This window comes from Gadus chalcogrammus, chromosome 3, assembly GCF_026213295.1.
Source record: "Gadus chalcogrammus isolate NIFS_2021 chromosome 3, NIFS_Gcha_1.0, whole genome shotgun sequence".
Lineage (NCBI taxonomy): Eukaryota > Metazoa > Chordata > Actinopteri > Gadiformes > Gadidae > Gadus > Gadus chalcogrammus.
This window is the reverse complement of record NC_079414.1, coordinates 19,609,501-19,632,000: the sequence shown is the minus strand read 5'-3', so window position 1 is coordinate 19,632,000 and position 22,500 is coordinate 19,609,501. Positions and strand designations below refer to the sequence as shown.

At 47.9% G+C, this 22,500-nt stretch overlaps 1 protein-coding gene across 1 annotated transcript in view; it reads left to right on the top strand.

The window, feature by feature from the left end:
• The window catches only part of sdk1a (sidekick cell adhesion molecule 1a), a 99,520-nt gene that overhangs the window by 16,872 nt on the left and 60,148 nt on the right, over positions 1 to 22,500 (top strand). Inside the window, exons 6-12 of the mRNA XM_056587257.1 lie at positions 4,441 to 4,635; positions 6,127 to 6,243; positions 6,676 to 6,843; positions 7,686 to 7,788; positions 9,558 to 9,731; positions 12,325 to 12,461; positions 17,656 to 17,803. Coding sequence (XP_056443232.1) covers positions 4,441 to 4,635; positions 6,127 to 6,243; positions 6,676 to 6,843; positions 7,686 to 7,788; positions 9,558 to 9,731; positions 12,325 to 12,461; positions 17,656 to 17,803 — 1,042 coding nt within the window. The remainder of the gene's footprint in view (positions 1 to 4,440; positions 4,636 to 6,126; positions 6,244 to 6,675; positions 6,844 to 7,685; positions 7,789 to 9,557; positions 9,732 to 12,324; positions 12,462 to 17,655; positions 17,804 to 22,500) is intronic.

Below are 22,500 nucleotides of genomic sequence, written 5' to 3'. Positions count from 1 at the left end.
TCTCTCCCCCTGTCCCTCTGTGTGTCTCTCTCTCCCTCTCTCTCTCTCTCCCTCCCTCCCCCCCCTCTCTCTCTCACTCCCATCCTCCGTCTCTCTCTGTCTCTTTCTCGTTGCCACCCAGGTGAGTGTCTGCTCCTAGGCAGTAATCTGATACCGGGCCTGTGTAATTAAATAGAGCCACTGGAGTTCAACGGGGTGCAAGAGGGAAGACAGATAGAGGGCACGGTGAAGAGGGGCGAGACACCCGGTTAAAGTGCACGTTTGGGAAAAAAAAATAAAGAATTGAAAGGGACGCATACGCCTGTCTGCTCTCTCTCTCTCTCTCTTTCTCTCTCTCCCTCTCTCTCTCTCTCTCTCTCTCTCTCTCTCTCCCTCTCTCTCTCTCTCTCTCTCTCTCTTTTTGTCTATCTGCATCGCCCTCTCCCTCTCTCGCTCTCCAGCTCTCTCTCTCTTTTGATCTGTCCATCGATATCTCTCTCTCTGACTCTCCATCCCTCTCTTCATCTCGTTATGTTCTCTTCCTCCCTTTATTCTCTCTCTCCCTGTTTTTCTCTCTGCCCCTCCCTCATTGTCTCTCTCTCCTTGATCTTCTGTCTCCGTCCCTTCCCATTGTGTCTCTCTAGGGAACACACACACACACACGTACACACACACACACACACACACACACACACACACACACACTCACACACACACACACACACACACACACACTCACACTCACACACACACACACAAACACCCACACGCCCCCCAGCCCCCCCCCCCAACCCCAACCCCCCCCCCCCCACACACACACACACATACACCCACAGACACACACACACAACACAGCACGGCACAAAGAGCCACTTAATTGATGTGAAAAGAGAGAGAGCACAATAGAGAGATCGAGACAGAGAACGACAGAGGGAGAGAGAGACAAACAGAGAGGGAGAGACAGAGAGGGAGAGACAGAGAGGGAGAGACAGAGAGGGAGAGACAGAGAGGGAGAGACAGAGAGGGAGAGACAGAGAGGGGGAGACAGAGAGGGAGAGACAGAGAGGGAGAGACAGAGAGGGGGAGACAGAGAGGGACAGAGAGCTTGTAGCTGTAATTGCATGAACCCTCCTCCGCTCGCCCATCTCCGTCACGTCGGCCAGGCTGTTGACAGGCTGAGTCTGCTGAATGTCTGCTCGGATGTTCTTCTCCCCCCCCCCCCCCCCCCCACACACACACACACACACACTCTGTCCCGGCTTCACCCTTGCCCTGCCCGCCCACACCCTTCAATCAATATATTAGAAGCACTGGTTACGCCACCACTCATATGTATTATCATGGAACAAGAGGCGGGGAGCTGGAGGGAGAGGGGCGGTGAGGGACATTGAGAACGCAGCAGAGACCACTCCAGTGGAGTGTGTGTGTCGGCTTCGCAGCACAGTCGCTGTGGTTGGTCCGAAGTTTTAGTAGCGTTTGCACGTTGGTGTGTTTGTGTGTGTGTGTCTTTAGCGAACTGCATGTTTGTGTATGTGTGCGAATGTGTGTGTATATAGCTGCCTGTGTGTGTATCTGTGTGTGTGTCTGTGTGGTTCTATGAGTGTAACTAACTACATGTATGTGTCGGTCCGTAAGGCGGCTCTTGTACTTTGATTTGATTATTTTCATTTGTGAAAACCCCATTTCACAGAGATAAGTAGATCCAAAGTAGGCACTCACGCTTAGTGCACATGCAGTGAGGAGAGGATACTTCTCTCTGCTGACCAGTCCCCAAAAGTCACTGTCCCTTGATCTGGTTTTCAGCTCTATGTCATTTTTGCAAATCAACCATCTCCATGTGAACTCCACTTGGCAAAGCAAATACCTGCTGGAATCTGTCTGCTCCCTGTTCTATATCAATGAGCAGAAATGGGTTTGAGAGCAATGCAACAATATCTTCCATGACGTTTAACTCAACAAAACGCCGATTGAACTCAGTTGTCACTTTGTCCAGCTTGGCACAGTACTGCAGGGCTCAGGGTTAAAAACATCCTTGTTTTTGATGGCGTGTGACATTTTCTCCAGGTTGGGGAAGTGGGTCAGCCTCTTGTTCTTTAGGTGTGTGGTCCAAACACCCAGCTTGGCCTTGAACGCATTCACTGCGCTAATCATGTGGGGCAGGTGTCAGTCTTTTCCCTGCTTGTGTTGAGTGTGTTAAGTTTTGCCGTTAGGTCTGTTAAAAAAAAAAACAGATCCAGTAGTCACGCATAATTGGACAGTTCCTCGTGCTCCTCGTTCCTTGTTGACAAAAAAGTCTTTATCTAAGGCAGCAAGTCAACAAATCGCTGCAACACTTTGCCGCGACTCAACCACCGGACGTGGAGAAGCAGGACTCCGTATACGGCATCAAGCTCATCCAATAACGCCTTGAATAAGCGGTGCTGAAGCGCTTTTGCTCTAATCGAGTTTATCAGTTTGACCACCAGTGTCATGACATGGGAAAAGTCCAAGACTTTCCCAACCAAGGCCTGTTGATGGATAACAGTGATAAACCATGAATGTGGGAAATTTGGGGTCATTACAGCACAGCGCTATGAAACCTGCCCGCACACCTCGCATTGCCGGGGCCCCATCAGTAGTAATAGCAACTAGTTTATTAATGGGGATGCCGTTTTCGTCTATATACTTTTTGAACTCCTGGTAAATATCCTCAGCTCTCGTTCTCTCCTTTAAGTGCAAAAGAGTAAGGAAGTCCTCATTGGTTGTAGGATCCTGGAAAGCCATTCCGACGAATACAACAAGCTGGGCTGTGTTCATTACATCCAGAGATTCATCGAACTGTAGAGAAAAACGTTCACAGCGGGACAAGTCTTTTAATACTTGTCGAGCCACGTCCTCTGACAGTGATTTGACCCTCCTTGTCCCTGTCGCAGGGCCAAGCGGTACACCACAAAGTGCAGTTCTAATGTCGTCTTTGTTTTTGAAGTCGTTGAAAACTGTCTCTGCGGTGATGGCCATCGCTTCTTTGATTAAATCTCCATCTGTAAAAGGTTTCTTGTGTTTATCTAGCAGGTGGCTAATGCGAAGGGGTGCTTCAGTAGCAGCCTTATTTTGCGTAGCGGGTTTTGTGAAAACCGATTGCTGGGCCTTCAACCCCGATTTCAGCTCCTCAATTTTTACTTGCATGAATTGCCCTCTTTGGGGGGTAGCTGTCTTTGAATTTTGAGTTGTTGGTGTTGTTGTTCCATTCCAGGTTTCCTCTTTTAGTCAGTGCTTGTGTTTGGTGGCATAACATGCAAACACTTGTCTTTCACCAAAGTAAAAATAAACTCCTCTTCCCATTCTGAATGGAAGTTGTACGTTTTTGTCTTCTTTCGTGGAGCCTCCGCCATGCTAGCTATCACCAGAGAGCCGTACCGTAGCAACAGGCCAATATTGACGTTCGCGCCCCACACCCTACTTTTCTTTTATCTCATTGGTCACTTAAATCCGACACTGTTAAATGCAGCACTGCTACACGGAAAAAAGTAGTAGGCCTCCAGAAAGGGAGAGAGATGTGCTTGCAAAACTTATTATGAAAATGTATCATGCATAATATAGGATATTGTGTATTTATTTTTCTATTATTTTCGGGATCTACATGGAAAGCCTCATATATCGACCAGTCGATCGCAATCGACGGGTTGGCGACCAATGGTCTATAGCATATAACCACGTTGTCTGATTACAGTTTAATTCATTTTTCACAATTTACCAGCTCTCGTTTTGAAGACCGAATCACCGCGCCATTCGTTTCAATGGGAATCGCGACGGTCTATACTTTCAACATAAAGTGTACATATTTATAATTTGGAATTCGTCCCAGCCTTTATACCACAGATACTATAGGGTCTATAGCACATAAACGTATTTTCAGATTACAGTTTAATGCATTTTTCCCAATCACCAGCTCTCATTTTGAAGGCTGAACAATTTGACTGGAACTACTTAGCAGGTAGTTGTTATTTTGCGTTTAAGATACTAAGTGATTTCTTGCCAACGATCCATGGCTGCCTTTGTGAATGTCGGCACACATCGAATAATCGATTATTCGTTCATACCACCCACTGATTATTCGACCATGAACATTTTTGATTATTCGCATCCCTATGTGTATATCTTCCAATGTTTCCATGTGTGTGTGTGTGTGTGTGTATCTTAATATGGTTGCGTGTGTGTGTGTGTGTGCATCTTAATATGTTTATGTGTATGTGTGTGTTTGTGTCTGTGTATCTTAATATGTTTTTGTGTGTGTGTGTGTGTGTGTGTGTGTATGTATCTTAATATGCTTAAATATGTGTGTGTGTGTGTGTGTGTGTGTGTGTGTGTGTGTGTGTGTGTGTGTGTGTGTGTGTGTGTGTGTGTGTGTGTGTGTGTGTGTGTGTGTGTGTGTTTGTGTGTGTGTGCATCTTAACGTTTGTATGTGTGTGTGTGTACTCCCAGGCACCCCTCAGCCCAGGATGGAGTGGTTCAAAGACGCCGTGCCTCTCTCCCGACTGGCCAACCCTCGGTACAAGGTTGCCGCGGCGACGGGGCTGACGGTGCGGCGGGTGCAGCCGGAGGACGGGGGCATATACCAGTGTGTGGCGCGCAGCGCCGCGGGGGAGGTCCAGGCACACACACACCTGCAGGTCTCCAGTGAGTCTCAAACGCACACACACACACACTCACACACACACACACACACACACACACACACACACACACACACACACACACACACACACACACACACACACACACACACACACACACACATTTTATGATTAAATACACTGACTCACACACACATCTGCAGGTCTCCAGTGAGTCTCAAACACACACACATACACACACGCAAACACACACACACACGCACGCACGCACGCACGCACGTTCGCACGCACACACGTTCAACCAGACTATGATGAAATACATTCACACACACACACCACACATACGCAAGCACACTTTTTTGTCTAATTTCACATATACACAAGTCCACAATAGGACTGAACACACCCACACACACACACACACACACACACATACACCCTCACAAAAGTAGGTCTTCAGTGAGTCCCCCGAACTACACACATACACAATCACATAATTGCATGTTTCGAATAAATCCACAAACATCCGCAAACAAACACACCAACACACATAAACAAACAAAAACACGCATAGGCAAAGGGATGAAATACAATACTTACAAAGTGACGCACGGTACTCAAACACAAAGACACACACACGCACACACACACACACAGCATGACTGCATTATTGACGTTTCACTTTAGTGCAGTGTGTGTTTGAGCATTACCAACTCGCTTTTGTTGTTGCCGGACCGTGTTTGGTTTCTTCTCGGGCTCCTGGCACCACTCCTGGTGTTCTGCTCTCGTCCTCCGGTCTGCGCACGCACACATTGCACACATGGGTTGAGGTGGGCCTGAAAACATAATTAACTGGAGTATTCTCCACGGATTTCAAATCCTACCATAGTACCCTATACTTCACCCTGTGAACACATGCATACCCACGCACACACCCACACACACACACACACACACACACACACACACACACACACACACACACACACACACACCGGACACACACACACACACACACACACACACACACACACACACACACACACACACACACACACACACACACACACACACACACACACACATACATACATTGGAAGAATCCACACTCATTCACACACCCACACACAAACAAAAAATGCACATTGGCACATTCTCTATTCGCACAAACGCATGTGCGAAAAGATAATCACATACACCCACAGAGTTACACACACAAAACAACCCGATAAGCCTCCATGGGATAATCAATCAAGTATACATTGATCAGAGGGTGTGTGTGTGTGTGTGTGTGTGTGTGTGTGTGTGTGTGTGTGTGTCTGTGTGTGTGTGTGTGTGTGTGTGTGTGTGTGTGTGTGTGTGTGTGTGTAATACGTGTGTGTGTGTGAGTGAGTGAGTGAGTGAGTGTGTTCATGCACTCGTGGAGTGAGAGCTAACTTCCAGTCTCTCTTTTATTCGTCTGTCACCTGTACATAAAGGACTCTGCTAGCCCTTCAACTGCCTCCCTTTCTCTCCTGTATCGTCTGTCTCTCAGGTGTAGCCCCCGCCTTTATCTCCCCCCCCACCCACCAGGCGGTTACCGAGGGCAACGCAGCCTTGTTTACCTGCCAGGCCAGTGGAGCCCCCAAACCAGCCATTGTCTGGAGTAAAGGTACGTTTTACCCTGGCTTGGGCCAAACCTTTTGTCTCCTCTGCCCTTTGTATGAGCGTGTTGGTGTGTGTGTGGGTGTGTGTGGGGGTGTGTCGCCACCCGCTCTGGAGCATGTACACTCTCTTTTGTGTGTGTGTGTGTGTGTGTGTGTGTGTGTGGGTGTAAGGTGTGTTTCTCATGTGTGTAGTTGTAAAGAGTCGGTTCTTTCCAGCCTTACACCTTCTTTCTTTGAACGTTTATTGAAAAGCCTTTGTATTAATTTATCATACTTGACTCCAGCTTACCAAGGCCACTCTTCTTTCTCTTCCTCTCTCTCTCTCTCTCTCTCTCTCCCTCTCTCTCTCTCTCTCTCTCTCTCTCTCTCTCTCTCTCTCTCTCTCTCTCTCTCTGTCTCTCCCTCCCTCGCTCTTCCCCTCCCGCTGTGTGTGACAGGGTCCCAGGTGCTGGCCAGCGGTTCGGTCCGGACCCCCAGGTACTTCCTGCTGGAGTCCGGGGGGCTGCAGGTGCAGCCGGTGGGCTCCCAGGACTCGGGAGAGTACACCTGCATCGCCTCCAACCCGCAAGGCAGCATCAACGCCACGGCCGGGCTCACCGTCTGGAGTAAGATGATGTCCCCCCCCCGGGGCCCCCATGCAGGAGACACGGGCCAGGCTGATGGGGCCAGACAGACAAATGACTTGATTTACACACCGTCATAAAACGCCCGGGCTAACGTTTAGGGCAGAATGGAGTGGCGCTTTTCGCTCTGTTCCAAGTGCACGGCTTGCAGACAGAGAGATAACGGCCGAGAGGGAGAGGGAGCAACGGGGAGAGCAAAGGGAGAGAGCGATTATGGGATGGAAACCGCTTCCTTCTAAATGATTACCCGCGTGTGTCTTCTGGATGGAACTGTCCATTTGTGTGTCTGGAGTATACCAGGTCAGCCGTAGGTAACAGGTAGCTAGTACTGCACAACGCACTGCCATTAACAACAACAACAACAACAGCTGTTAAAGCTGTCTCATATCTTTGAGGACAGTTTACTAATGACCCTAACCACTGGTTCAGTTGTCAGGTTAATCATGTGTGCTAGCAAGGGGCCGAGGGAGCCCCTCTCTCCTTAGTACATTTATTCAGCGTTTCAGGGTTTCTCAACTCTGTTTTGAGGTTCATTCCGAAGCAGGTTTGCAGGCTAGCAATGAAGTTCAGGGATTCACTCAAAACACTATACTATTCAATCTCGGTTCACGTATTTCACCAGACGCGTTTGTGCTGGGTGTGAGGCTATGCCAGTGCCACTGCTTCGATACCTCCAGGCACACCTGTTCTGGGCCACGTTCAAGATGTGCTTTGCAGGGATAGGTGATCAACTAATTGGCTGTGTAGGAAACCCAACGGAGTCCTAATCTTCTGCCGTGAATGAATGTGCTTGTCTCCTTGGTTGGCATGGCGTGATCTGCCAGGTCGGACCCTCATCTCCGTGCCCCCGTCAGACCAGCGCGTCATTAAGGGGACCACCGCCACGCTCGACTGCAACGCCCAGCACGACCCCAGGGTTGACATCAGGTACCACTTAGACCAAGGCTGTGTGTGTGTGTGTGAGAGAGAGAGTGAGAGAGAGAAAGTGTGTTTAGTTCTGTCTGTGGGAATATGTATGTGTGCGTGTATTTGTATGTGTGTGTGTGTGTGTGTATACATGTCTATGGGCCCTATCTTGCATCCAGCGCAATATACCTTCTACACTGACGCATTTGTTGTTGCTGGTTTGCAACTAGGGCAGAGCGTTCTTTTCCCTCCACCGCCACGCGTCGGTAAATTAGGGAATGATCTTGCGCCCCAAAGGGCGGTTTGGCGAAAGGAGGAGGTGTTCTGGCGCAAACGTTCCCTTTTGCTATTTTGCAGTTTCAGAAAACAATTCCGCCACAAACCAGGAAATACCTGTTATAAAGTCAGTGGCGCGTTGTTCAGATGCTATTTTAAGGGCGCATGCATAATGTTTCTTTTGAACCTTGCGCATACACTTTGCTTCTCTCATCTACCTAGCCACACATTCTTGGTAAATTATTTGGGAAAGAACAGCTGATTTTAAATCAATGCATCTGCAAACACCGTACAGCAAACACATATTTTCTTGACAGACATCGTGTACAAGCCCATAACTTTTAGAATTGATGAGCATTTGATCGCGAGAAAACATTGTCTTACCGCGAGTGAGTGTTAAAAAGAATGAATGAATTTGGGCGCGCGTAAAATAATGAATGAATGCGGGCGCGCCTGTGTGCGATCATCTGTTTAAACACACGCAAACTAGGTAAAAAAACAGGTAACGCATGATACAGTCCATGGCAATGTATATTAATATGCATGCATGGGGGGACACATGCATATTAGGAACACAAGTCGATAACGATAATGCATACAATACTGGTAAGAAACTACGTTTGTTAATGTATTGCGTATATCATTAAATAGAACCACAGTTACCGCATATCATATGTGTTTTAAGTTTTCTTTGCCGAAATTTATTTAGGACTCAGTATTTCTGAAGTTGTGGAAGAAAACGCTATTCCATGTGTGAATTAGGCCATATTATTTGGCCATAATTTGAGCCATTTGAAGCTTGAAATTCATGTGGTCATGCATCTGTCTCATCGGAGACTGCAAACGCGCTGTCAAAATATCAACTCGTCTGGTTTGAATGCGCTCATGGCTCTTAAAGGGGATGGGAGATGGCACTCTCATTGGTTTATTGCACGTTACGCCCAAACCACGTCTACGGGCAATTAGGCTACTTCAGACCAACCCTTTTTAGATTTGCGCCGGGCGCAAGAGTAATTTATCCGCCGGTAAAATAGCAACATCGCCATAGAACCGCCCACAAAGCTACTTGCGTTTGGCGCTTCTCACTTGGGTTTCAGACCGCTAAAATAGGGCCCTATGTGTGTTTGTGTGTGTGTGTGTGTGTGTGTGTGTGTGTGTGTGTGTGTGTGTGTGTGTGTGTGTGTGTGTGTGTGTGTGTGTGTGTGTGTGTGTGTCTATGTGTGTGTGCCGGAGATTTGTGTGTCTTATTTGTGTGCGCGTTTATCCGTTTGTGTAAGTGTGTGTGTATTAGATTTGTGTCTGTGTGTGTGTCTATGTGTGCGTGCATGAGATCTGTGTGTGTCTTGTGTGTGTATGTGTGTTTGTGTCTATCTGTGCGTGCGTGGGATTTGAGTGAGTGTCTCTGTGCTTATGTGTGCCTTTGTGTCTATGTCCATATGTCTGTATGTCCATGTGTGCGTGTGTGACTCCTCTCTCTAACCCCCACCCCCCCTGTCCCCCACCCCCCCCACCAGCTTCCAGTGGCACCGTAGCGGCACCCTGGTGCGGCCCAGCAGCGGGGGGCGCGTCTCCGTGCGGCAGGGCTCCCTCACCATCGGCCAGACGTGGTCTGGGGACATCGGGGACTACACCTGCACCGTCACGTCGCGGGCGGGCAACGACTCCCGCTCGGCGCGCCTGGAGGTCATGTGAGTGTGGCGCGCGTCACGTCACAAAACCTGCTCCACCCCCCCCGCCCCCCCTCCCCCCCCGGCTCATTATAGAAACAACCACCACCAATCAGCAGCCCCCTATAACCCCCCCGGGGAGTATAAATGTTCAACGCGTCGCTGGCGGCGAGCGAAGAACAGCCGAGCCGATTGTAGTTTGATTGACAGAGGGACGGCTTGGCTGCTCCGAGGCGCACACACACACACACACACCTGTGAGGAACCGTCAGAAATGCAGACGAGCCTTGAGGAGAAGCAGCAGCCCTGCTAATTGCCCGTGGAACATAGTGTAAAAGCAAAACGTCCCAATTAATTATAAAATACCTTGTTTCCCGATGCTAACCACGGACATTTGAAGGAGATTGGTAAAAACGTTTCTTTACCCACTAACGAACGGAGGGAAACTCTCAAGACCTGATGCCTTCTCAATAAATGATACCGGTACCACCTAATTACTCTGCAGGGCTTCCCTGTTGCCGTGCAGAAGCGTGAAAGCGGGCCCGCGAGTCATTTCAGCCCATTTAGCCGACAGCAAAGCAGCAACAACAACCACACCAAGTCATCTAAACACATCCTAGCATCGCAGGGTCTCATTAAAAGCGAGTGTAAAGGTAGCTGATTTGGCATGGGCCATTACATATTAATAGGGACAGGGGGTGATATATCTTTAAAAAGGTGCCACTGATATATTAATACGGCGACCAGGTGAAAGGGAGCGAACCTGACTCCACACCCCAATGAATTATAGAGCGGTGAGGTTACACCAGTCATACCCGCCATGATGGAGGGGCGACCAGCTCCCATGCAGCCGCCAAAACACAGGGGGCCAGCGCGAGGGCCCCGGCGTTGTCAGGCGGTGTGTGTGTGCATGTGTGTGTGTGTGTGTGTTTGTACTAAGTTTGATTGTGTGTGTGTGTGCGAGTATGTGAACTGTTAAGTTTGATTGTGTGTGCGTGTACCTCTGTTTATGTGTGCGAGTGTGTATGTACTGTAAGTTTGATTGTGTGTGTGCGTGTGTGTGAGGGCGAGTGTGTGAACTGTAAGGTTTATTGTGTGTGTGTGTGTGTGTGTGTGTGTGTGTGTGTGTGTGTGTGTGTGTGTGTGTGTGTGTCTGTGTGTGCGAGTGTTTGAATTATACGTTTAATTGTGTGTGTGTGTGTGTGTGTGTGTGTGTGTGTGTGTGTGTGTGTGTGTGTGTGTGGGCCTGTGTGTAGTTGTGTGAGTGTGTATGTACTGTAAGTTGTGTTTGTGTGTGTGTGTGTGTTTGTGTGTGTGTGTTTGTGTGCGTGTGTGTGTGTGTGTGTGTGTGTGTGTGTGTGTGTGTGTGTGTGTGTGGAGGCGGATGTCTGGCTGACATTCCTGTTAGCTCAGTATCAAAGGGTCAGAGAGGGTAACCGACACTGGCAGATGAGGAGGCAGACTAATTAGCGGCAGGTGATTGGTTCAACTCCTCCAAGACCCCTTTTGTGTGCTATGCGTGCGTGTGTGTGTGCGCGCGCATGTGGCGGAGCGCGTGCGTCTTGGTAATGCCGTTGCTTCACCGTTCGCTGGTCCTCGTGCAATAATTAATAAGATCATGTCAAGTCAGGAAGAAAAACAATAGCCCCCGTCTCCCTTACTGCACTGTCTATAATTTCTCTCACCATTTCCTCCCCCCCCCCTCCTTCCTTCCAGCTCAAACATCTGTTTCTCCTCAGGCGCTCACCTCTTCCCTGCCCTCACTTTCCTTCTCTCTCACTATCTCCTGTCTCCCACGTTCATCCTCCTCTTTTCTCATATCTCTTTCTCTTGTGTTTTTTTTTATCTATCTTCCTCCCCTTCATTCTTTTTGTCCCTCTCTCCTCTTCTTGCCATCTAAAAAAACCATTCTCTATCCTGCCACGTCTAAAGTCCTCCCCCCTGACACACAAACGTACCACAATAACGAGGCAAGGCTACACACATGCAAAAAAAACCCACAGCAACTTGACACAATGGCTTTGTTGTCCAGACCCTGTCTTTGTCGGTTTGTATTGCTATTGTGCGGCGACACTTAACGCTCCTCTTCCCTCAACAGTACATAATGACCTCTCTCTCTGGCTGTCTGGCTTCTGTCGTTTGGCTGTGAGGCAGGTTATTATAAATAAAGGATTAACCAGGACAGTTGGACTCCAACCGCAGCGTGGTTGAGTTTGTTATGCTGTCCTCACTTCAGTTCCAATACGACCGTTATTCAGTTGTGCGGCAAATGGAGAAAAAACACTTGAGCTTTGTCATTGTTTCATCTGAAACAATGGGCAATAACAACAACAAAAAACCTAGAATCCCTGACGCATTGCTCATCTAAGTGATTTCCATTTGTACAGTAGACGCTAAGCTCTTCTCTCCCTGTTTTGCTTGTGTCTGTGTGTGTGTGTGTGTGTGTGTGTGTGTGTGTGTGTGTCTGTGTGTCTGTGTGTCTGTGTGTCTGTGTGTCTGTGTGTCTGTGTCTGTCTGTGTCTGTGTCTGTGTCTGTGTCTGTGTCTGTGTCTGTGTCTGTGTGTGTGTGTGTGTGTGTGTGTGTGTGTGTGTGTGTGTGTGTGTGTGTGTGCAGTGAGCTGCCCCACTCGCCCCGCTCGCTGGCGGCCCAACTCAACGACTCCGACTCCCGGTCCGTGCACCTGTCTTGGCTCCGCCCCTTCGACGGGAACTCCCCCCTGCTGCACTACCTCCTGGAGCTCTCCGAAAACAGTAAGTGTGTGTTTATTTGTGTTTGTGTGTTTGTGTGTGTGTGTGTCTGTCCGTCTGTCTGTCTCTGTGTGTGTGTGTGTCTGTCTGTGCCTGTGCGTGTGAGGAATTCAGAATTTTTCTTTATGTCTACATTGCTCTTCCAAATGTTTGTTGTTTTTTGCATCTGGATGTAAACTTCCAATTCCTTGAGCAGCCAACAGCTGCTGGCTCACTCCCCAGCAGGAAGTGACAAGCCCTCATTTACGCTAGACAAACATGTGGGGAATGATGCGGATGTGCGCTTGGGTCCCCGTACGCACCATTTCTGCTCCCCCACCTCACACTCTTATTCCCTTCTTCTCCCTATCTTACGGCCCCTCTCTCTGTCTGTCTGTCTGTCTGTCTGTCTCTCTCTCTCTCTCTCTCTCTCTCTCTCTCTCTCTCTCTCTCTCTCTCTCTCTCTCTTTTCTCCCACTCTCTGTGAGTCACAGATGTCTGAACAGCAGGAAAGAGCTCTGTCAGATTACGGAATGCTGAGAGAGAGACAGAAAAAGAGGGAGACGGGGAGGAGGGGGGGGGGGGGTGGGGGGAGAGAGCAGGGAAGGAGTCAGTCGAACTAATCCAGTGTAAGATAGCTGTAAATGTGTTCTGGCTCATGTTGAACAGGGAGACTGGCAGGAGCCAGCCAGCGCTAGGCGCGCCAGACATAAAGGATAACATTATTAAATCCCCAGGGGGTGAATTCAGCACCAAAGCGGCGGTTTCGCTTACATGTCTTTCATGATACGCACATGAACAACACAGGTTTTTTTTTCCTTTGTGGAACTTAAAGGAGCAGTAGGTCACATTTTGACGAAATCCAAAAAAATGGCCACCTGCCGTACGCGCATCCCACCAAACGATGTCCGATCGCGCACGCACCGATCACCGTAGATACTTAAAAAGGCAAAATCTGGTTCTTCATGATTTCCTGAACGGAATGGTTTGTTGACAGAAGGTTGAACAATTCTTGATAGCCTACTAGTCATAAAGAGAACAGACTCAAATGTAGTTAAAACATGTACAGAACATTACATTTACAGATGGCTTCTGGAATGTTATGAATAATGAGACTTTTTTGAGAAAAGCACAGACTGCTTCTTTGACTGTCAGATTGAACTTTAAACCACTGAAGCCCGCCTGATCCAGAGCAAATGAATGTCAACAAGGCCACTGGTCCAGATGGTATTTCTGATTTTCTATTAAGAACATCTGCAGATGAATTGACGACCCCCCTGGTCCCCCATTTTCCAGAGGTCACTTCATTCGCACAATGTAACAACACGATGGAAAAAGGCAATCATCACACCTTTCGATAAGAAACACTCTCCAAGGGACAATAGGGATTATAGACCTATTGCTCTTGCCGTTGTGAAGAAGTGTATGGAGATCGGCTCATGGTGATCAAACTACCGCTGGATGTAGGCCCACTGCTAGATCCCTACCAGTTTGCATGAGCGCACCTTGTTCACGGACCTGGCTTCAAACCTGTCTCAAATATTTTTGAGGTAGTATACTACTGAACCTTGATTAAACTAAATAAATCCTATGTTAACAACTGCTGTGATTCCCATCACATCAAATGCCTTGTTTCAAACCTCTCTCAAACATTTTATCGGTAGTTTACTGAACATTGATTAAATAAAATCAACAATATGTTAACAACTGCTGTGATTCCCATCACATCAAACGCCTCGTTTCCGACGTCTCTCAAACATTTTATCGGTAGTATACTGAACATTGATTAAACAAAACAATAAATGTGTAAACAACTGCTCGAGAGTAGAGCTGAGGGAGGGATGTTCAGGGGACATGTCTCCAACCAGGCACTGCCTGCTTAGTATCCATGACCCTCATTAGCTTTTTACAGCCCGGTTTTTCACATGCTTGTAGGCTTAAAATCTTTGGTGACACAGAACGTGACGTGCTGGTTATTTCTTTGTTTCGTTCTGTGCCAGTTATGTGCGAGTTCAGGCTTCAGGTAGCCCAACCATTTCTGAATAACTGAAGTGGCATGGCCTGATAAGTACAATTTCTTCGACTTTGGCGAAACCAATTCGCACTTCGCAACTCGCACTTCTGTATCGCCTCGGCTCATTTCCTTAAGAGACATAGTACACCACAGGTGGTCCTCGTGGGCTGTTGTGAGTGGGAGGGGCCGGAAACATGCGTCAACCCTATGCGTTGGTTTCTCCTGCTGTACGATTGGCTGCATCGTGTCCATTCTGTGGAGGTAGAGGAAAACTATCGTATTATTGTATTCTATTAACGCATTGTATTCTATTAACGCACTTTAACGCATTGCACCGACTGCGCTGTGCTCAAGCCACTGATTGATGCTGTTAAATGTATACATCTAAAATATTAAAAAATATATTTTCAAATAATGCCACCGTTATGGTGGAATATTTGAAGGCGATTGATATTATTAATATTGATGCATCGTCCACCCCAGAGCCACGAGCATCATGGGAGTCTGGCAGCGTCCAACACCCCAGGCTGTGTTTGATGAAACAATAATCAGACAGGCCCAAAGAATCATTCCAGACCCCACCCATGTCCTCCACCCAGAGTACCAGCTTCTACCCTCAGGCAGAACCCTCAGAGTCCTCCAGTTCGGGCTCCACTGCTTCAAGGACGCCTTCCCCCTTTCCATAAAAGCCCTAAGTGGCAAGGTAGCCAGAGGCCAACCACTGTATCGCAGCTTTTAACTCTTATTTGTGAGCATGTACCCTTTATGGCTGCTTTACACTTAATGCACATCTTGTGTTCATCGTTATGATGACTGCAGGTGTATTGGGTTGATGGGAAAGTGTGCGAATTTGTTGGTTAGTGGCAGTCCGTGCACGTACCCTAGGTGCTTTGTGTGTGCATGTGTATAGTTGACAGCGTGTGTGTGTACTGTGTGTATGCCATATGTTATGAGTGGCAGCCTGTGTATGTGCTGCGTGCATGCCATGTGTTATGGGTGCATGGGTGACGGACTGCGTGCGTACTGTAGGCATGCATATGCTGTGTGTGTGTGTTCAAGACCAGCTTCCTTTGGGACGATAAAGTCCATCTTATCTTATGGGCACAGAGCCTCCTCCCTACTGTTTGAAGGGGAAGACGTTTCCTATCTTACCGCTTATCTTAAATCAACAATCTCCACATCAGTGTATTAAAAGCGTTCAAGGCCAGCGATGGAGCAGTGGGCCGCAGCTTGTCCATGTGGAGAAGACTGTGTTTATTCCTGTAGACATCGCGCCCAAGGAGAGGAATGAGTAGTCAGTGAATAATCATCTTCTTAAGAGTGCGGAGACAGGTATAATTAGCAGGTACTTCCAATCCCTGCAGCGCCAATCACCCACTGCCTTTTGGAAATGTTTATTGATATGAGGTTTTAAATACTTTCCTGTATCTTCAGGAAGTAGTCATTGAGCTGATTTCAATGTGATTTCAAAATAGTGTTTACTGAACACAAGACTGTATTTAATGGTATTACTTTAGTTTACAAATCCAAAGTAGAATGTGGTATTACTCAAATTAACATATTTAAATCAGCTGTAGCTCAGATTAACATTTCCTGGCATCATGTTATTGCTCTATTTAACATGTCACTGCATGATTTTATTACTTATTATCATAGTAGCACATATTGTTAATCAAATTAACATTCCAAAGTAGCTCATGTAATTACTCTAATTACCGTATCAGATGTTTAAATGGCCTCACACTCAAACACAACTTTAACTTTTATAGGAATATCGTCCTGTTGAATGTTTCTTCTACCTTCAACCTCCAACGTCTGTGTGTGTGTGTGTGTGTGTGTGTGTGTGTGTGTGTGTGTGTGTGTGTGTGTGTGTGTGTGTGTGTGTGTGTGTGTGTGTGTGTGTGTGTGTGTGTGTGTGTGTGAGTGTAGGTGGGTAGGTGAGTGGGTGGGTGGGTGGGTGTGTGTGTGTGTGTGTTTGTGTGTGAGAGTGACTGTGTGTGCGTGTGTTTAATCATCTGCCATGCCATGCATTTGTCATCCATCTTTCCTCTTCTTTCACATACGTGTTGAAGACAAGCAGGATAGTATTACACACTGCGTGGCCATGGGCCCAGTCAGGAGACCAGTGGGGAGATGACGATAGGATGAGCGTGCTGGAAGGAATTCAGAAGACGCCAGTGAAACAGGAGCACAGCTTCCCTGTGGGGTCCTAGTGAGAAAAGCACAGAGGCTAACTGTCTGATTGATTTCAGTCCGGCCAGAGTTTTGACAGTGAGGAATGGACTCGAGGAACTCACATGCTGATTAAACCTAGTGTCTGTGTGTGTGTGTGTGTGTGTGTGTGCGTGCGTATTTTTGCAGTGTGCAATGGAGGTGTGTGTGCGTGCGTGTTTTAAGTGTGAGTTTGTGTGTGGTATCGGGGGCTTGCATGTGTTAGAGTGGAGGTGTGTATTTTGTATGTGAAGGTGTTCGTCTGTGGATAGCTTTGTGGGCGTGTGTGTGCTTGTGTTTGTGTGTGTAGTTGTGTTTCCGTGTGTGTGTATCTGCGTGCACGCGTGTGTGTGTGTGTGTGTGTGTGTGTGTGTTTGTGTGCGTGTGCACACGTGTGTGTGTATCTATCAGTGTGCGTGGCTTTGTGTATCCTCAACCCTAATGTAATGACACAGTGGATTTTAAATGTGTTTCGGAAGCCCACTATGAATAAATCAAGTGGCATCTCATATGTAAATTGCTTTTTACACACCAGCTAAGAGACTGGCTTGGATCCACGTCATGCTGCTGCAACCGGCTGCCCGACACACCGAGGCAGATACGGTAGTCTCTGTAGACGGGAGGCTGCTCAGTTCCCATGTTGGGTAGATCACAGCCGTGTTTGAATGGAGGAAGTTGTACCTCAGACCATGCTAATGTTTTTCAGCACAATTCAGCTAAATCTGCTTTTATTCCTGGCACAGCGTGTTGCCAGGATTCATCTTGGCCACTGTTTCCCCCCCCCCCTGGACGTGTTGAAACGTGTCGTTTTCAGAGGCATCACGGTTATGTGACACCTGCATCGCCCCGTATTTAGAGGGGGGCTGTTCACTCATGCATTTTATTGAGCTGGTTTGCCAAGCGTCTAATGTGCATAATATGATGAAGATGACTTGTTTGGCGCCTGCGTTGTGCCTCGTGTCTCTGACGGTTGTCTCCCCCCCTGTGTCCCAGACTCACCCTGGAAGGTGTACCTCCCCGAGGTGGATCCCGCCGTCAACAAGGTGTTGGTGGGCGGGCTCACGCCGGCCAGGACCTATCAGTTCCGGCTTTGCGCTGTCAATCAAGTGGGGAGAGGCCAATACAGCGCTGAGACACAGAGGTGAGGGGGCCAGAGGGATGGCGGGTCATCTGGCTAGCAGAGTCGAACCAGGAAGGGTTCTCTGTTGGCCCCGACATCAGACAATTTGTTTAGTGGGACAGCAAAATGTCGAAATAATGTGAATATGAAATGCACTTCCTTCCTTCCTTTAACAAACCGCTCATCCAACACTTCTTGCCCTTTTTACGCCCTTGTACAGATTTGAACGTTCCTGCATCTGTGTGTTTTTGTGTGCTCAGAACATCGGTGTGTATTAGTGTGGGCTGGTCGTCATGGATATGAACATGGCGACCGGTCCCCCAAAACGTAGGGGAGGCTGAAAGGGAGTGTGCCTCTTTTGTTCCTTTTGTTATCCAATAATTTACTGTGGAAGCTGTGTCCTGCTGAACCACCTGGTAACCACCCCCCGCACGCCGCACCCCTGCTCTCTGGTTGGCTTAAAAGCAACAATGTAAAAATGAGCCTTTCTGTCTGAATGCTCATGCATAATGCAGGGTGAGTTGGACCGCAAAAGAAATAGACTGCCTCTACCATGTCGGCTGAAAGGCGTGCAAACGTGTGTGTGTGTGTGTGTGTGTGTGTGTGTGTGTGTGTGTGTGTGTGTGTGTGTGTGTGTGTGTGTGTGTGTGTGTGTGTGTGTGTGTGTGTGTGTGTGTGTGTGTGTGTGTGTGTGTGTGCTGGTGCACATGTATGCATGTTTATCACGTTGGACTAATGAGACCAATTATGAGTCTGCAGTATTAATGGAAGTGGACGTGTGGAGATGGGATGATGGACCCTTTTTACTACGACGGCTCCCGAACACACACGCACACGCACACACACACACACACACACACACACACACACACACACACACACACACACACACACACACACACACACACACACACACACACACTAACACACATACTCCCGTAACGTAACAGATGTGACAGTGCATTTCAAATTACACCTACCAGCTCGCTCTCTTCCGCCCTCTCGCCCGCTCTATTACTCTCCTCTCCCCCGAAACACACAAACACACACACACACACACACACACACACACACACACACACACACACACACACACCACTCTTTTTTCTAAAGGCGGGAAAAAGTGGCCAAGCACAGCTGCCAGTTTGTTGTCCTGCCAAATCAACTCTCAACAATAACCAGGGCTCCGACGGCTGCCATCAGACGAGCACACATGTGCACACATCCCTGATAACCCGTTCCCTCTCGCCGTTCTTCCTCTCTTTATCTCCGCCACTTTCCCTGAGTTTATTTCGTTGTGCTTTATATTTTTATTTGCTCTCCTTTGCGCTCTGTTCCTTCTCCCTGCTCTGTGTTATTCAGGTTCTCTCATTCTCCCTTCCCTTCTCTCTTTCTTTTCCATCATCCGTTTCTTTTTCGACATTTCCAAAGGGCCGCCTCCTGCATGGCGCCAGCTTCCGTACTGCCACCGTCCCTAGCGGGATGAGGGGTGAGGGTAGTGGGTGAAACCGTGCTCAACAGTTTGGAAGGAGGATGTGCGTCCTCACCCTTTCTGGGCTCAGCAGCCGCACGTAGGCTTGTGCAAGCCTCTTGATCAACTTGTAAGCAAGTCTGGATGCCGGAGCGCCCGCAACTGGAAGTGCATTTCACACTCCTGCACAGCGGTGATGCAGCGTATAGAGACAGGGAGAGAGAGCGGGAGAGAGAGCGGGAGAGAGAGAGAGAGAGAGAGAGAGAGAGAGAGAGAGAGAGTGAGTTGGTGAGAGACAAAGAGAGAGAGAGAGAGAGAGAGCAGGAGAGAGAGCGAGAGAGAGAGAGAGAACGGGAGAGAGAGAGAGAGCGGGAGAGAGAGCGGCAGAGAGAGAGAGAGAGCGCGGTAGAGAGAGAGCGGTAGAGAGAGAGAGAGAGAGAGAGAGAGAGAGAGAGAGAGAGAGAGAGAGAGAGAGAGAGAGAGAGAGAGAGAGAGCGGGGTAGAGAGAGAGAGAGCGGGAGAGAGACAAAGAGAGAGAGAGCGGCAGAGAGAGTAATCCTTCAGTTATACCAATATGTTAGGAATTAACCTAGACGGGGTGTCTCGTTATTTCCCAATAACGAGACACCCTGTAGTGGTTAATTCCACTTACCAAAGTTACGAACAATTGTCAAAAGTCCTTAGTTACTTTCATCCAGGTTATTATTCTTTTAAACGACCTAATGAGCAGAAATTAATATATAATATATATAAAATAATATTCTTCTACTGTGTTCTGAGCATATCGTCTTTGCGTTGTCAAGGAAACATCCTTGCATGTTCTATCTTAGCGCATTGAATTGAAACGGTGAGAAGAATAATATCGAATAATAACGCCCACCCTTTGAACGGCCATTGACCAATCAGGATCAGGTATTCTAAGGCTGTGCGCTGTGGTATTAAAAGGATGCAGACCGGCTGCACTGACGAGCCACGCGACTGTGAACAGGAGAGGCGACGAGAGGGTGTGTAATTATGATGAGGACGAGATACGGAGGGGTCCCTATTAAGACATGAGCTACCTGTTGCTGTGACGACAAGCCCGGGTCCGCCCGCACCCCCCCCCCCATCCCCCACCCACCCAGGAACTCCGGCACTGGTGGAATTGTAACCTCGGGTCTCATTTTACTCCCTCTGCTTTTTAAATGTATTCTTTAATAGACCTGGGAGATTGAGGAGGGGGGGGGGGGCAGGGTTGACTCCGTCTCCATGGGGACAGGGGTCCTGAGAGCGAGGAGAGCGTATGACTCGTCTCGGACGTGATCAAAGCTGGAAGAGATTACCTCAAAGCCCCCTTGAAGTGCCCAATTATAGCACATGCGGGCGCGTACACACACACACACACACACACACACACACACACATACATATCCGTGTACACACACATGCACACACATATGCGCATTCACACACAAATGTGAATATGTGCATACACACACATGCATACACACGCAAAAAAAAACGCACGCGTGTGCATACCCACACACACGTGTGAAATGTGGCCGACTCATGTCTGAGCTCCCCGTACGACCACACCATTAGCATCTTTAAATGGCTTGACCTAAAGACATCTGCTCTCTCTCTTTTTTCTCTTACACACCCTCCGCTGGCCGTACAGAACAAAACGCGATGGGCTTTAATGGTCTCTCTGCATGCCCACTGCTCCTTCTCTTTCATGCTCCCTCGCTCAAACAGGCGCCGCTATTCACCCACACGCACACGCACACACATACACATGCGCCACCTTGAAGAGGCGAGTGGTCTTCACTTCTGTGCTAATGTTGTGCAAGGATAAGTGGTCAAGCGATGATGAGAGAGAAGCCATTGGCGATTTTCCTTTATGTTACCATACTTTAAAGTACGCATAATACACTTAAGAGAGCGACGTGTTATGCTCTGCGCTCAGTCAGCGAGGGGGAGAGGGGGGAACTCAAACTTGAAGTGCGCGCCGAAACAATGGGATGCAGGCGAATTGTAATTACCCTGCGAGGGAACAGGTTATTCTGGAGGGGCCATTGTGTTGAGGAGGCATGTGAACAGCGTGCGGGGCTCCGCGGTGACCCAGCTCTTCGGGGCGGTTAATGAGGCAACTAAAAAAGGATCAGAACGTGGGTTGCCTTGTTCCATCTCTCCGCGCATGCCTCCCAGAGGAGAACCGAAAGGTCAGGTTGATCCCGCTGTCGTGCACGCCCTCCTCCCCGACGTTGATTACATTTGATGTCGCGTTAATCGTTGCCTCGGCGAACAAATTACATTGGCGCTTAAAATTGCCCGATTTAAAATAACACAAAGAAAAGTTGAGTGCGCAGTATATAATCGGTTGACTTCTGGATCTCCACCAACGTGAGGAACAGTTACGATGACTAATGGGTCTTTTTTTTTTCTTTTTCGTGCAACAAGCCAGCCTGGGTGAGATTTAATGTTTCAAGTGGGAAACATCTGTCTGCGAGCCTGGGGACCTGCGGGAAAGTTTTTTTCTTGTTGAAAAGTGTGTTTAGTGTTCTACTCGCATTCCTCCTGAGAAGCTTGTAGCCGGCTGCAGCAAGACAGTGTAGTGTTTTTATGGAGACACCGTTGTCAATGTCAAACATGAAGGAAGTACCTCTCTTCTGTGTGTGCTAGGGATGAGTCGGTCGCGACCGATTCGTTCTCAACGAACGAATCCCAAACGTGAACGACAAGAACTGGTTCCCCAAAACAAGAAGAACTGGTTCTTTGATTCTTTTTTATTTAACATAAACCAAAAATATGGTCACGTAAATAAAATATACAAACGAACAGATCTTCGTCTCCCCGCGACTTATATTGATTGAGTCTACAACGTTCTCAAAGATTCAGCCAATGAGAGGTAGCAATGGTGTTGCAATGGCACCTGGGTAAACAAATGACAAGGCGGTACCGTCGAATATGCACGCTTTCTCTGTCTGACAATCCCAGGAGTCTTTGTTCCATTCTACGTCAATTTAAGAACAAACAAAGAAATTAAACTGCAGTTCGTATTTTTTATTTATGACCATGAAAGTTCTGTAATGCCTGAACAATGATGAAAATCATTGTTAAATGGAAAGTAAAATAAAATTATAAATGTAAAACCATGAATGAAATATAGAGAGTAAGCAAGTGGTATAAATATTGGTCGGACATTTGGTTATACTATATAGTATATCTTCTCGATTTTCACTGGGGTTAGAGCCTAGAAGTCGTTTAA